At 41.3% G+C, this 15,964-nt stretch overlaps 1 protein-coding gene across 1 annotated transcript; it reads left to right on the top strand.

Annotated features, from left to right (window-relative positions):
• Positions 1-1,768: 1,768 nt before the first annotated feature.
• On the top strand, positions 1,769-14,649 carry LOC143940750 (avidin-like). Its single transcript, XM_077462460.1, has 4 exons — positions 1,769-1,939; positions 6,475-6,676; positions 10,282-10,402; positions 13,552-14,649. The coding sequence occupies exons 1-4, from the start codon at positions 1,877-1,879 to the stop codon at positions 13,592-13,594; spliced, it is 429 nt and encodes a 142-aa protein (XP_077318586.1). The 5' UTR covers positions 1,769-1,876; the 3' UTR covers positions 13,595-14,649.
• Positions 14,650-15,964: the final 1,315 nt, after the last annotated feature.

A 15,964-nucleotide genomic window follows, 5' to 3' on the forward strand; every position in this document is an offset into this window, starting at 1 on the left:
CAGACAAACGGCACTGAGCAAGTGCAGCTGCCCTCAAGTAAGGCCACTGGCATCAAACAGCGCTAACGCTTCTCTCTCTATTCAGTTTGTAATTTTCACAGAATTTGTCCGTAGCGCAATCTTAACGATTTATCCAACGCGCACATGCGGCCGTCGCGCACGTGCGTGCACCTGGGATGCACACCAGCGCACAAACACGTGCCGATGCCTGGCTTGCCCATTCATTCGCCCATTTTGTGTGGCCAAAACCCTGACAGACCCCACGCAATTTATTTTTATTTTTTTAATCTTGGTTGGGGGTTTCCCCTAATATTCATACCAGACCCAAAGGGCCTGGTAATGGACTGGGGGGGGGGGGGTCCCATGCTTTTTTTTTCTCAATGAGTTTTATCTATATTGCTATTACACCCGCGATCATTTTTAAATGACAATTTTTCCTTTACTTAATTTTGCTGTGGTACTGTTCTAGACATGGGGAAAAATTTGCCACTTTACAGGCATACTATAGGCACCCCCCAGGCATGATATTTAAAGGAATATTTAATTTTTATTGTTTCACTTTAAGCATTAAAAAAAAAAAATCGCTGCCCCTGAAAAAACAGACGTTTAAAAAAAAATAAAAAAAAATAATTACATTGGTACATGTCCCCTGGGGCAGGACCCGGGTCACCAAACAATTTTTATGACCGCAACTTGCATATAAGCCTTTGAAATGATTTATTCAGTGAAGCCTATCCCACACCCACCTAACTGTCCCCGAGCCACCCCCATCAAATCATTCTCTGCAGCTATTACCTTTTGTAAACCCCCCTCCCCCCTTTAGAATGTAAGCTCTACACAAGGTACAGGACGCCCCTGCTCATATAGAACTATACTGTAATTGTGTTGTCCCCGCTATACATTGTAAAGCGCTGCATAAAAAGTTGGCGCTATATAAATCGTGTATAATAATAATTAAAATTAGCACTTTTGAGTTTTTCACTTTGGTGTCCCATAGGCTTTAACGGTGTTCCGGCAGCTTTTGAATTTGCCACGAGCACCGCATATTGTCCACTGTTGGGCAAACACCCGATGTTCGGCTTGAACATCGGGCTCATCGCTAGTGTAGAACAATGAGGTTTGGGTCTCATTGTTTAAATACACAAGCCTGGGCTTCGAATTGTCTGGTCTAACAGACACTTCTGTGAAGCTATGTTGCACACCCTCCATAGATGCAAGCTAAATAAAATATATTCAGAATTACAATATTTTCCAGCTATTAATGGAGATTTCACATAAACTCATAAGGCAACCACGTGGAGGAGCAGAGCAGGAGAGCTGATGATTGACAGTCAGCAGCTCTCCGCTCGGGGATCAGTGACAACCAAGCCATCAGCGGTGTTCGATCACTCAGTTCTCCGGGCACAGGTGCCGGGGCACAGATGCAGCCATTGGTCCCATGCTGCATCCACCTAGGTAACAATGAATGGGCAAAAAACACAAAAACATACTTCTCTTTCAATAAGGGCACAGACAGCTATAAAAACGAATAAGCATTCTAAGCCTTCTGCACTCTATCCAAAAATTAAAAAAAAGTTTTGCCTTTAGTTCTGTTTTAATCTCTGGAATGTATGACTTCTTCAATTCATGACAGTATTCTGCTAGTTGTTGTCTTCCTTGATTTTTTAAAAGGGTGGAGCAGTTATGACATTCAGAAAAGAAGATGGGCATCGATTGGCAAATGTTGGGGATTTTCTTAGAAATAAAGCCACCATCCTACAATACGTCATGTAGTATTTGGCAAGGTAAGTGACAACTTCAGATGAGTCATCCAGCTGTATAAATACAGCAACGCTGCTAAGCTGGGGAACTCAGATCCTGGAGAGGCACCATAAGGATGAAGATCCCTGCAGTACTCACCCTGGCTCTGCTGAGCTTCACTCTTTGTACCGGTGACAAGGTAAACTATAGAAGGGTATTAAGTTTTACCTCCTATATTGAAATATTAGCATTGCCCGTGTTCTGTGTATGGTAAAGATACTCTGCTATTTTTATTAATTTGATAATGAATACATGCATTTACAAACAAGTAGGAGAGTGTAGGGATGATAATACATTTTATTTGCTAGCCAAGAAACGTGAAGTGTGAGCCCTGATTCACACTGCTGCAACTTCTCATGCAACTTGTTGCGATGTGCGACACAAAGTCACATGCCAAGTCAAAACAAATTGATTTCAGTGGGTGCCGTCTTAATTGCTGCGACACAAGTGGCAGCGGCAAAAAAATTATTTCTGCACTACTTTTTTGTGTCTTGTTTGCAAAATGAGTACCATAGGCTGCAATTTTAAAATCACAAAAGTCACAAGGAAGTTGTTTCTTGGTCTCATTTCCCAGTTTTTAGCTTTCAGCGCTCTCACACTTTGCCAATTATTCAGTCATGCAACACTGTACTATTTATACAAATAGAGCTTTCTTTTGGTGGTATTTAATCACCACTGGGTTTTTTCTTTTTTTGCGACATAAGTGAAAAAAGAGCGGAAATTTTGAGAAAAAAAACACTTTTTTTAGTTTCTATGATAACATTTTGCAATTTTTTTTCATAAATTTGGGCCAAAATTTATACTGCTACATCTCTTTGGTAAAAATAACCCAAATTAGTGGATATTATTTAATGTCTGTGAAAGTTAGTCTACAAGCTATGGTGCAAATCACTGAAAATTGATACTCAGGTACTCAGATGGGCTGTGACAGGTACTCAGATGGGCTGTGACAGATACTCAGGTATGCAGATGGACTGTGACAGGTACTCAGGTATGCAGATGGACTGTGACAGGTACTCAGGTATGCAGATGGACTGTGACAGGTACTCAGGTATGCAGATGGACTGTGACAGGTACTCAGGTATGCAGATGGACTGTGACAGGTACTCGGCTACTCAGATGGACTGTGACAGGTACTCAGGTACTTGGTACTCAGATGAGCTGTGACAGGTACACAGATGGACTGTGACAGGTACTTGGTACTATGCTGAACTGTGACAGGTACTCGGTACTCAGGTGAACCGTGACAGGTACTCGGTACTCAGGTGAACCGTGACAGGTACTCGGTACTCAGGTGAACCGTGACAGGTACTCGGTACTCAGGTGAACCGTGACAGGTACTCGGTACTCAGGTGAACCGTGACAGGTACTCGGTACGCAGGTGAACCGTGACAGGTACTCGGGTACTCAGATGAACTGTGACAGGTACTTTAATGGCTGGTGACAGGTCCTCTTTATTGGGGGGGGGGAGGGGGCAATCGGTAGCCAAGGATGTCATATGATTCCCGCCCAGGATGGGAGATCCCATCTGCGGACGTCCTTTGACAATGGTCCAATTTTGAAGTTGTTAATCGAATAATGAACATATAATAAAATGTGATTATACATCACATTGTATTATACGTTAATTTTTGATTAAACACATTGTTGCTTTATGAGTTTATGTGAAATCCCCATTAATAGCTGTAAAATATTGTTGTTCTTAATATATTTCATTTAGCTTGTATCTATGGAGACCGTGCAACATAGCTTCCCAGAAGTGTCTGTTAGACCAGACAATTCGGTGCCCAGGCTTGTATATTTAAACAATGGGACCCAAACCTCATTGTTCTACACATATTCACTTCAAAGGATCCCATGTTTGGATATTCAATGAAGGGAGGCCAACCCGCAATCAATACTTAACCTTACCGGGAAAATGTCAAATTAATCTGCTCAGAATAGTCACAAGGATTTGCATTAAAGGGGCTGATTTATGCAAAGTATAGGGATTGGAGATGGAGCCAGTCCTTAACCAGGAATAGGGAAGCCTACCAATCAGAGCCACGCCATGCCAACCAATGAGACATCAGCCTGTAATGATATACACAGACTAGATGGGAGAAAAACCACAAACTCTATGGCAGAGCTGTTACATGAATGGAATTTCTATGGGAATGTTAAATATGGGATCTCTCCCTTGTACTTGTATCTAAATATGTTGGTCTTAAGTCTTTTATGTCCTACTGCTTATAGATTAATGTTTTAAGGAATATACTCTGTATTCCTTCATGTAATCCATGATTTTTACCCTTTCCCTGTACAATTAGCTTAATGTGTATTAATCTAGGTCTACTTTATTATATACCAATACATTTTTGTTATTGTGCTAAAGCTTTCACAAGGTCAAAAATCTCATGTAAACCAAATCATATCTGAGAAATATTAAATCTCACATATGGTATACGGGTAACAACATCAATAACGTGTCCATGCTCTGTATTATGATTTGCCAAAGTTGTGAAACATCAAAGTCGGATAAAAGTTGTATTGAAGTAGGATTGAAGTTGCATCAAGTCACAAGAAAAGTCGCAATGCAAAGTTGCACTGAAAATCACACGACTTTGGGGCCACAGCAGTGTGAACACGCTACATTCACACAGGTGGTCAGGCGTGAATAGCTTCAGGAGGTAGCTAAAATCCACCTCTGAATGCAGAAACACTGTGCTATGCACACAAACTTTTTGATTAGCTGTAGCCAGTTTGTGTGCAGCCAGAACTCCATAAATACGCCATCCCTGGATGCACACTGTCTCGTCCAGGATTGACCGGAAGCTCTAGTCACCACTTAGACAACAATGCTAATCACACGCAGTGTGTACTGGCACTTTCTAATTTTCTATAGGTTAATAGGGGGGTAAAATTTCTGTCAAGTTTCTATTTCTCACTGTGACACCATTGGGGAGAATAATGCTCGCTTCATGTCCCATATAATAAATTCCGGAGAGCTCTGTCCTCACACAGGAAATTTGTGAATATCTCCCCAATAGGGACACAGTGAAAAATTTAGGAGGTTCTAATACTTTTTCAGTATCCAAAACAAAAGAAAAAGCTCAGAGGTAAGTGATGTCTCCATACCTATCTTAGCATGCAGATAAAGGCAGAGGCTGCAACTGGAAATCCTTTACAGAACTTGAAAGTTTGTATTGATCATATTTTGTGACTTGTGATCTATAGACCAAAAAATGTATAACATTATAAAAATGTAGAAATATCTCCCATTACTGTCATCTCTGTATATGTGTGCATCTGCCTGCAGTTATGCTGCTATCTATGTGGACATCTTTTAAAGGAGAAGTATGGAATTATATATAATAAAAAAAAGCATCTATACTCGCCACCATGCTGCAATTTCAGTCTGATGTTGCAGCTGTTCCCCCCCCCCCCCCCCCCAGTAAGGAGTAGGGAAGGGACAAACCCCCTGTCTCCTCATTTTTTCCTGTTTGTGTCCAATTGAGGATATTTCCCTTCATGTACAATAATCAGTTAGAGGAAATTTGCTAGTGAAGGGAACTCCCCTCTTAGGCCCCATTCACACTTGTGCGACCCGAAAGTCACGCGCCTTCTACGCGCCTTGGAGCAATGCCTGTGTAATATTGAGGTCTATGGACCTCAAGTCACATCAAAGTCGGACAAAACTAGTGCAGGGACTACTCTGAAGTCACTGCGACTTGAAGTTGAACAGATATGAACAGTACTCATTGGAAATCATGGGGTATGACTTGTCATGTGACTTTGCAGTCCCAAGTTGCAGGACAAGTCGCACAAGTGTGAATGGGGCCTTAGCCAGTTGTTTACAGAACAGGTGTCCTCATTAGCATATTTCCTTTTTAAGCTTAACTCCAGCTTTTGCTACTTTTGCTACCAAGCTGGCCCAAACAAACAATGCCCCTCACTAACATGTTAGGCAGCTGGATGTGCAGTATAAACAAAGCTTCCTCTGATTGGATGAGTCAGAGAGACAGACTGATGATGTCACAACCTCTGACTCAGCCAACCAGAGGAAGCTTTGTATTCATTGCTAGAATACATCACTTTCTCTGATTGACTGAGCACTGATCAGATAGACCAGGGATATGCAATTAGCGGACCTCCAGCTGTTGCAGAACTACAAATCCCATGAGGCATAGCAAGACTCTGACAGACACAACCACCTCCCCCCCCCCCCCCCCCCTCCACACAACTCGACACAACCGCTGTCACCTTTTTTCTCTTGGTGTCAGAAAAACTTGTCAGAAAAGACACATGCTTATAGCTGAGGAATGGAACAGCAGACAGAAATTACACTGTGTTCTAATTGAGACAAGTACACACTATGGAGGGATATGCTTTGTTCATATTTCATGTCTGAGGTTTACAACCACTTTAATTCCTGTTTTATGAATGCATTTTGGATTTCCCCTCATTTTTGTTCCTGATGTCTATAGTCATAAAGAGACAGATGACTACCCGACAGGGACACAGACTGAAATCAAAAATGAACAGAGGATCTAACCATTCCCCACTCTATCCAAAATGAAGATTTACCAAGATCCTTATTTCTTGCTATAATTTTTGTGGACAGGTGTAGTCTGATTCTAAATCGTCTAAATACCACAAATGATTTACTCCCTCTTTCTTCTTTCGGTTACACAGTGCAACCTGGCTGGTCAGTGGAAGAATGATCTTGGCTCTGAAATGACCATTGATACGGTCTTTACAAATGGAACATTTTTAGGCAAATATCTGACAGCTGTATCTTCCACTAATAAAACAATTGTGGAATCCCCTCTAATTGGATATCGACAACTGACTGATCTTCCATCATTCGGATTTACAGTGAAGTGGCTTTTTACCAGTAAGTTTTATTTCCTTTATGTTATTTTGTTAAAGAAGAGCTTCACTGGGTTGTAAAAAATATGTGACCAACTACTAATACTATAGCTCTTGACTTGCAAGGAACGGATATTTACCAGTCCATAGAGTCCAGCAGATGATTCTTCCCTGGGTGATGATATGTTTGAGGTTGATCATATATACGTAAAACTGAAATCCGAACTAAGCGAATATTGTTTGAATTCAAGAATCGTGTGTATTCTTACTTGAATCTGGGAGTGCTTTATGCATTTCTTCTGTGATTGTGCAGTAACCTGGTGTGAAACTTCTCCTCTATGCAGGAGCTTCCTGTAAGCCCTTGTACACACGGTCGGACATTCCAACGGAAAATGTCCAATCGGACCGTGTTGTCGGATAATCCGACCGTGTGTGGGCTCCATCTGACTTTTTCCGTCGGAATGTCCGACCAACAAAGTTTGAGAGCTGGATATAAAATTTTCCGACAACATGATCCGATCGGACTTTGTCTGATCGCTTGTAGAGAATTCCGACGGACAAAGTGCCACGCATGCTCAGATCAAATTACGAGACAAAAGCTATTGGCTACTAGCCTGAATGTAGTCCCGTCGTAACGAACAAACGTCATCACGTTCTGAACGATCGGATTTTCCGATAACTTTGTCCGACCGTGTGTATGCAACACCAGTTTCGGGCAAAATCCGTCGGAAAAAAATCAGACGGATTTTGGACAAATGTGTACAAGGGCTTATACAAACCAAATACTGCTGCTCTCCCAATGCAGGGAGATTGCTCACGATCCAGCCCTTCCCGTAGCTTTCTGCAGGTAGTCTGTAATGGGTATGGCTTTTTTTTTTGTTCCCCACCACAACTCTGCTCTCTGCATGAACTATGTGACTGTGTGTAGTACAGTGATGATGTTGATACTACTATTACAAGGTTATAACTGGGTTTGCATTTGGTGCCCACTCCAAAGACACGCTAATAGGTTAATTGTCTTCTGTCTAAATGTGCCCTACTATGTGTATATATGTGAGTATAGGGACCTTAGATTGTATGCTCCTTACATTAAATGACTTGTGGCAATTGAAGAATATATTGAAAATTGTTGTCTGGGTGGACTGTTAGTGGTTCCTCACTGTTGTCACGTACAGTGCAGGGTAGTAACCTGCATGTGACCGTGGCTAAGATCATTATAGAGAGGCGTTTAATTGCGGATTAATTGCGTGAATAAAGGAAGCCTTCAGGACTAGACATGTGCAATTAGTTTCAGTCCGAATCTCCGAATGACAATAGTAACACATTTTGTTGAAATTCGTTTAGTTTAATTTTGTTTATTAATTTTCTCACAAATTCCAAATTTTAGTAATGATTCAAATTCAGATAGAAGAATAACTGGTTGTTAAGGAGTGGGCTGGGAAGCCGGCTGCCGCTTCCTTAGTGATACTACAGTCTTGTTTTTTTTTTATTAAAAAATAACAAACCTGCTATACTTGCCTGCAGTGTGCAGTTGGTTTTGCAGAAAGCAGTCCAGATCCTCCTCTTCTCTGGTCCCTTGCCAGCGTTCCGGGCCCCTCCCTCCTACCTAGTGCCCCCACAGCAAGTAGCTTGTTATGGGAATACACAAGCCGAGCCGCTCCTCTGTGTGTCCATTCAGATACAGAACTGCTGCTGGGCCCTGCCCCTTCTCTCTCCTCATTGACTCACTGACTTTGACAGCAGCGAGAGCCAATGATGCCTGCTGTGTGTCTGTGCCAATTCAGGAGGGACAGCTGAGGCTCTCGTGCAACATAGCTGGATCAAAATGGGGCTCAGGTAAGTATTAGGGGGGCTTCTGCACACAGAATGCATTACGATAAAAAAACTTCTGCCTTTAGAACCACTTCAACAACCGATGATTCATCAGCTGTCAGCAGGCTTCCCTGCTGACAGCTGAATGTAAACAGTTTTGCCGACAAATAAAAATTTTGAAAACAGAGTGGGGGTCTGGTATGGATTTTAAGGGGAACCACGCCAAAACAAATTGGCATGGGGCCCCCCTCAAAATCCATACCAGACCCTTATATGAGCATGCAGCCCCTCAGGCCAGGACAGGGGGGAATGAACGATACTAGGCCACATGCCCTCATCAAGGTAGGGGTGCTTTTGGGCAGGGGGACCCCCCCCCCCCAGAACCATGTCCTCATGCTGATGGGGACAAGGGCCTCTTCCCCACAACCCTGGCCTGGTGGATGTGGGGGGGACTTATTGGAATCTGGAAGCCCCAGATGCTGATCATCCTATGTTAGAGTATCGAGTCCATTATATCCCTACTCATTCGCCATTAAAGTCAAAGTTAAACACAATACCAGTTTTTGACAAGTCCTTTATTAAAAAAAATAAAAAATGCTGACCCAAAAGAAAAAAACAAACAAACACCAGCTGAGAGGTAGACATGGAGGCGGGGTCACCCAGTTACATTACCAGGTAACCTCGCCCCTATGTTTACCTGTCATTCAGCTGAGTTCCTGGACGAGAACAGTTGTGTTCAACAGGCAGCGTTTTTTATCCATTTGAGTTGGCGTTCTTATGTTGTTCTTTTATAAAGGACTTGTCAAACACTGGTGTGTTTTTATTAACTCTTTGAGTACTTTTTGGTGAATGAGTAGGGGTACTATGCATTGGGGGGTGATCCCCCCAAGGCACTTTGTCCCCATATTGATAGGGAAAAGGATCTCTTTCCGACAAACTTGGCCAGGTGGTTGTGGGGGTCTGTGGGCAGAAGGGTTATTGGAATCTGGAAGCCCCCTTTAACAAGATGGCCCCCTAGATGCACAAAATCAGGTAGCTGAAATGGCATTCCTGAACTCTGATATGGCAGTTTGATGCCTGCTGAGTGTCTGTGCCAATTCAGGAGGGAGAGTCCCGGACAGCCAAGTCTCTCGTGCAAAATGGCTGGATCAAGATGGGGCTCGGGTAAGTATTAGGGGGGCTATTGCACACAGAAGGTTTTTTATAGTAATGCATAACGATAAAAAAACTTCAGCCTTTAGAGAACCGCTTTAACAACAGATGATTCATCAGCTGTCAGCAGGTTTTCCTGATGTTTACCTGTCATTCGGCTGAGTTCCTGGACGGGAACAGTTGTGTTCTCAGGGCAGCATTTTTTATCCATTTGGGTCGGCGTTCTTATGCTTCTCCTTATAAAGGACTTGTCAAACATTGGTGTGCTTTTATTTAAATCTTTGAGTACTTTTTGGTGAATGAGTAAAGGTACTGTGTGTGGGGTGCTTCCCCCCCCCCCCCCCCCAAGGCACCTTGTTCCCATGTTAGGGAAAAGAAGCTCTTTCCAAAAACCTGGCCTGGTGGTTGTGGGGGTCTGTGGGCAGGAGGCTTATCGGAATCTGGAAGCCCCCTTTCACAAGGGGACCCCCCCCCCGATCCACAAAATCAGGTAGCTGATATGGCAGTCCTGAACTCTACAATAACATGTCAGTCTAGGTGAATGCTCCTCATGATGTGAACTGTTGAACACAGAAATCCAGACACTCACACATTGACACATTACTTCATTATTATTTTTTTATAAATGTATTTTTTATTTTTAATCACAAGTCTGTTCCTTTACAGATTCTATTACAGTGTTCACAGGACAGTGTTTCTTGAATATGTCTGGGAAGCAAGTTCTTCAAACCTCCTGGCTTTTGAGATCAGAGACTCAGGATCCTCAGAATAACTGGTCACAAACAAGGTATGGAGGCATGCAATTTTTGCACGTTTTTGCAAAAATATGGGCGTGGCTTAAAGGGGTGTGGTTTTATAGAGTCTGAGATGTCTTGCATAGTGCAGAATGCAGTAATGTTAAATGGAGAATGTACAGTGCGAAGTGTATGGTGGTGGGTAGTATGTGCAGAAGAGGAGTAAGGAGTGTATGGAGGTGGGTAGTATGTGGCTTTTTAAATGCCCATTTGCAGAAAAGTTTTATTCCTATTGTGGGGTCACCAGTACGGTACATTAAAATCATATCCCCTCTCAAGCATCTCTTCTCCAGAGAGAATACGTTCCATGCTTATAATCTTTCCTCATAACTACTATCCTCCAGTCCCTTTACTAGCTTTTGCAAATAGGTTTATTTATGTTTAAAAAAATGTCTACTTACAACAATGCTGAAAACGCCAGGTAGATCAAACAATGTGCAGTGTTACAAACGTCTCTATGCGTCACTTCCGGTTGCTCCTTAATCCAGTAACTTTCCCGGTATCCCAGTAGGCCAGTCCAGCCCTGTACTCTGCCAGACCAGAGTCTTGTAGAGTTGGGTGCATTATCATTTTATCTCTAGAGTTAATTCCTTTTTAATGCATGTCAATATTCTAGTGGCTTTGCTTGCAGGAGCTTGGCATTGCATGCCGTTGCTGAGCCTGCCAACTACTAGGACCCCCAGGTTCTTTTCCATCTTAGATTCCCTCAGAGGTTCTCCCCCTAATGAGTAGATTGCATTCATGTTCTTGCCACCTAAATGCATTATTTTACATTTTTCCACATTAAACCTCATTTGCCATGTAGTTGCCCACCCTATTGATTTGTTTTGATCTTCTTGCAAGGTTTCCACATGCTGCAGAAAAGCTATTGCTCTGCTTAGCTTAGTGTCGTCCACAAATACTTAGATTGAGCTAATGATCCTCCAGGTCATTTATAAATAGATTAAATAGGTTTGGTCCCAGGACAGAACCCTGAGGGACCCCACTTTCCACATTTGACCATTCCGAGTACTCCCCATTTATCAATAACCTCTGTACTCGCCCCTGTAGCCAGTTTTCAATCCAAGTACTCACCCTTTGGTCCATGCCGACAGACCTTAGCTTGTATAGTAAATGTTTGTGGTGAACTGTATCAAATGCCTTTGCAAAATGCAGATACACTACATCTACATGCCTTCCTTCATCGAGAAGGCAGCTCCCCTCCTCATAGAAGGTTAGTATATTTGTTTGGCAAGAACGATTTTTCATGGTTCTATGCTGATTACTGCTAATGATACTGTTTTCATTACTAAAATCTTGTATATAGTCCCATATCCCTTCAAAGAGCATGTGTACTATTGATGTTAGGCTAACTGGTCTGTAGTTCCCAGGGATACATCTTGGTCCTTTTTAAAGATTGGTGCTACATTGGCTTTTCTTCAGCCAGCCAGTCAGTAGACTGTTTGTAAAAATTAGGAATAATGGTCTGGCAATTACTTGACTGAGTTCCTTAAGGACTGCGAGGCATCAGGTGCAAGCTATCTGGTCCCGGTGACTTATTTATGTTAAGTTTTTCAAGTCTGTTTCTGATTTTATCCTCTGTTAACCATGGTGGTGCTTTCTGTGACATCTCATGAAGATAAACATTGCAGTTTTGGTTACTGAAGCCCCCCATTTCCCTTGTGAAGATTGAGAAGAATACATTCAAAACCTTCGCCATCTCACCATACTTTGTAACCAGAATCCCTTCATCATTCTTTATGGGGCCAATATGATCTGTTCTCCCACTTTTACTATTTATGTACTTAAAGAATTTCTTGGGATTTTTCTTGCGCTCCTCCGCTATGTGCCTTTCGTGTTCTGTCTTAGCCACCTTAATTACACTCTTACATTTCTTACTGCATTTTTTGTACAGTTGGAATGCTGATGAAGTTTGTATTTTTGGAAGGCTTCTCCTTTGTTTTTATATAAATTTTTACATTGGCGTTAAGCCACCCAGGGCTTTTATTAGCTCTTTTAAATGTATTACCATTACAGCTTTGGGAGGGAGAGGAGGAGAAGTTGCTGTTAGCTAAAAAGCTATGCACGAAGATTGGTGCTCACAGCTGTCCCTCCTGCTGCACCGTTAATTCCAGCTGTGAACCAGGGGACAATCATCTATGTGTGCAGGGTGGGTCATAGTGGGCTCCCCCCCCCCCCCCTCAGGGGCCCATGTACGGTGAATACCCTGCACATATGGATGATATGTCATGGTAACATGGGGTTGCACTACTGACAAAACAAAATAATAATAAAAACAACTGGTTAGTTAGTAAGACCTTGGATATGCCTTATAAGTGTCCTTATTTTGGTATGAACAAAGCTTTCCACTGCAGTTTGCATACAAAAAAACTTTACAAGTAACAAAGGGAACAAATCGGTTGTGTACATTAGAGCAGAAGCTAGTGTGGTAGTGCACCAGCAAATGTAGTGATAATCCCCAGCAGGGCAGCCGGCCTGCCCAGTTTTCAGTTCCAAAAGCACACCGACAAACTCGGGCTCAGTCTAGGGGTGTCTTTTGAAGATTTACTGTAGATATTGAACAAATGCAGGGAGGAAGGTTGAGGGTGCAGGATACAGAAAAGCATGTAAATCATAGAGGACGGTTTTCTGAAAAATCCTCTTTCAGCAGTATATTGAACCCTTAGGCCCCTTTCACACTCACGCGAAAAGTCATTCCCTGTGATTTCCAATGATAACCATTCATATATGTGCAACTTCAAGTCGTGCCGACTTCAAAGTAGTCCCTGTACTACTTTGATCCAACTTTCATGCGGGTTGATGTCCATATACCTCAAATTTACACAGGCATTCCCTGAAATCGCTGCAAAATCGATTTAAAATCATGGCAAAATCCCTGGACTTTGAAGTCGCAGTAATGTGAAAGGGGCTTTAAGTTGCAGCCCCAAAAATAATGCTGAAGTGAGAGTCAGTCTGAGATTCTACTTTCACCCCTACGTCTATACAAAAATGGCATTTTCCTGAATATTGTAAGTTAGTATGGGCATGGTTCTCTCTTATTACCTACATTTGTAGGCCTTACATGTAGCAGATGTTCACATATGAAATACAGAATTCTAATTCACAAATTAACTGCTGACTAGAATGTAATTTTTTTTTTCAGAGTTGGATATAATACATTCTACCCACTGAAGAAAAAAAACTGAAGACAAGAATTATTCACCGTCTCCACCACAACTTCAAACCTTTATAAAAGTCTGAAATGCTTGAATAAGTTAAAATAAATTTTCTTTATTCACAAAATTCTTAAATTATTTGCTTTTCTGCACGCTATGACTTCTTATGTCTTACATGAACACTCAGTCAAATTACAAAGAGATTAAATGTACAGAGTAGTGTATAATGATGAAATAAGTCACTGCCAGATTAGGCCAGTGAGAGCTAAATTGGGATATAAAGCAATTGTATAGGTTTGAAGCGTAGGACTGTGAATTAGGAAACAGAACCTTGTGCTTCAATGTACATATAGAGTTGCAAATTTCACATACAACATTTTCAAAATATTATATTTATTATGAATGTATAACAAAAAAAAAAAAACTCTCAAAAAAATACATTTTTAAAACCCATTCCTCAGTTCACAATGAAACCGTCCCAGTTGCACTCCAAGTTTTCATTATGCTTTGAGCAGTACAGTATGTTTAATCTTTTTTAAAACTGAATAACCCATCTGTGCTCACCATTTTCTAATTCTAAATTTATTCTGTAAACATATCATGACAGAAATACCAAGTGATCACCTTCTGAAAAATGTTAGTTGGCTGTTATGTAGACTCGGCTTCGCTACTTTCTCAGTGTTTAGGCTGGAAAAAGTAAAGTTGGAACCGCAGATCTCTGAAACAGAATTGAAGCCAGAAGGTTTGAATCAGATTTGACCAAAGTTGTTTTTGTCATTACCTTTATTTCCACAAATGTAAGGCAAAATCGATAATTGCCCATTGTAGTGTTGCAAGCAGTAGAAGGTGCAAGGGTAATCCAAATATAAAAATTAATAACAGTTGGTAAATTTGCATGTATATAAATTTGGACACAAGACAAAATAACCAATATGTGATTGGAGTGTGTATGAGTAACAGCAGGGATTTAGGGAAAACAAATGAGAATGAACACGCTTTACCACACACACACATTATGCCATTGTGAATGATGGGTTTATTTTCCTGTATTGCACAAAGATTAATAAAATGATATATTTCCCTCATGCTTGTTTACATCTGTATTATTTATTGTGAGCCATGGGACTGGGTTGGAGAGGTACAAACCTAGTTTGATGAAAAGTCTGTGTAATACTATGTAGATAATTAGGACAATTCTGGACGGCCGCACTCCAAAATAAACTCAATGCCTTTTATTCGTAAAACAGGAACACATTAAATGAATCACAGCAAAAGCAACAACAGCTAAAGCGTTTCATACTACCAAGAGTGCTTATTCATAGCTGACAAACATGAGAGCAAGTAACAAATAAATATGGTTCACAAATTGGCATGTGATGACTCAATCAATTATTCAATTAATCAATAAAACAATTCATTCACTAAGAGACCACATAATTACATTAAACGAGTAATGGAGGCTCCCAATGCATGTCAATGAGAAATAAACGGTGAAATTAAACTTTGCTCTACATCTATATAATAAAACAAAAAAGTGTATACAAATATATATGTGGAAAAACAAATATGTGAATGAATATCATAATAAAAATGTGCATAAAGATCTGTATAAAAGTGTCGATAAGAATGTGTATAGTGAATATAATGCCCCGTACACACGAGAGGGATTAAGTCTGACAGACCTCCAAAGGAGTTCCGCCGGAGTTCCGCCGGAGTTCTGGCGGACTTTTCGACCGAACGGACTTGACCACACACCATCACACCAAACTCCGACGGAGTCGAACGTGATGACGTACGACTGGATTCGACGTAGGAAGTTCATAGACAGTAGCCAATAGCTGCCCTAGCGTCGGTTTTAGTCCGTCGGAGTAGCACACACACGAGCGAATTTTTCGAAGGGGACCGGGTCCGGCAGAGTTCCGTCGGGAAAATTTGAAGCATGCTTCATTTCTAAAGTCCGTCAGACTTTAGCGAAGCTAAAGTCCGTTGCAGCCCACACACGATCGGATAGTCTGACGGACTCAGTCCGTCGGAGTTTGGATGTCGAAAAGTCCGCTCGTGTGTACGGGGCATAAATCTGTATAGGTGATGCAAGTGGGAAAAAAAAAAATTATATATATAACAAAGCTGAACGTAATATAAGACATGTAAAGAAGAAAAGAAAGTACACATGAATAGGAATATATGTATATAGAAGGCAGTATGATATAAAATGTAATGATCTATTAAGTAAAAAGATGTGTGAAGATGCAAAAAAGGAAAAGGAATTCATCAGATGTGATATGTAAAACAACTGCCGGTGCACATGATGAATGGGCGATTATGTGTGAATATCAGAGTCTCAACCTTAAATGCATATATACACGAGAGATAAATAAATAATGAAATAATTTAAATAAA

The sequence above is a fragment of the Lithobates pipiens genome, unplaced genomic scaffold (genome assembly GCF_037356315.1).
Source record: "Lithobates pipiens isolate NorthernLeopardFrog02 unplaced genomic scaffold, aLitPip1_a1.2 Scaffold_3, whole genome shotgun sequence".
NCBI lineage: Eukaryota > Metazoa > Chordata > Amphibia > Anura > Ranidae > Lithobates > Lithobates pipiens.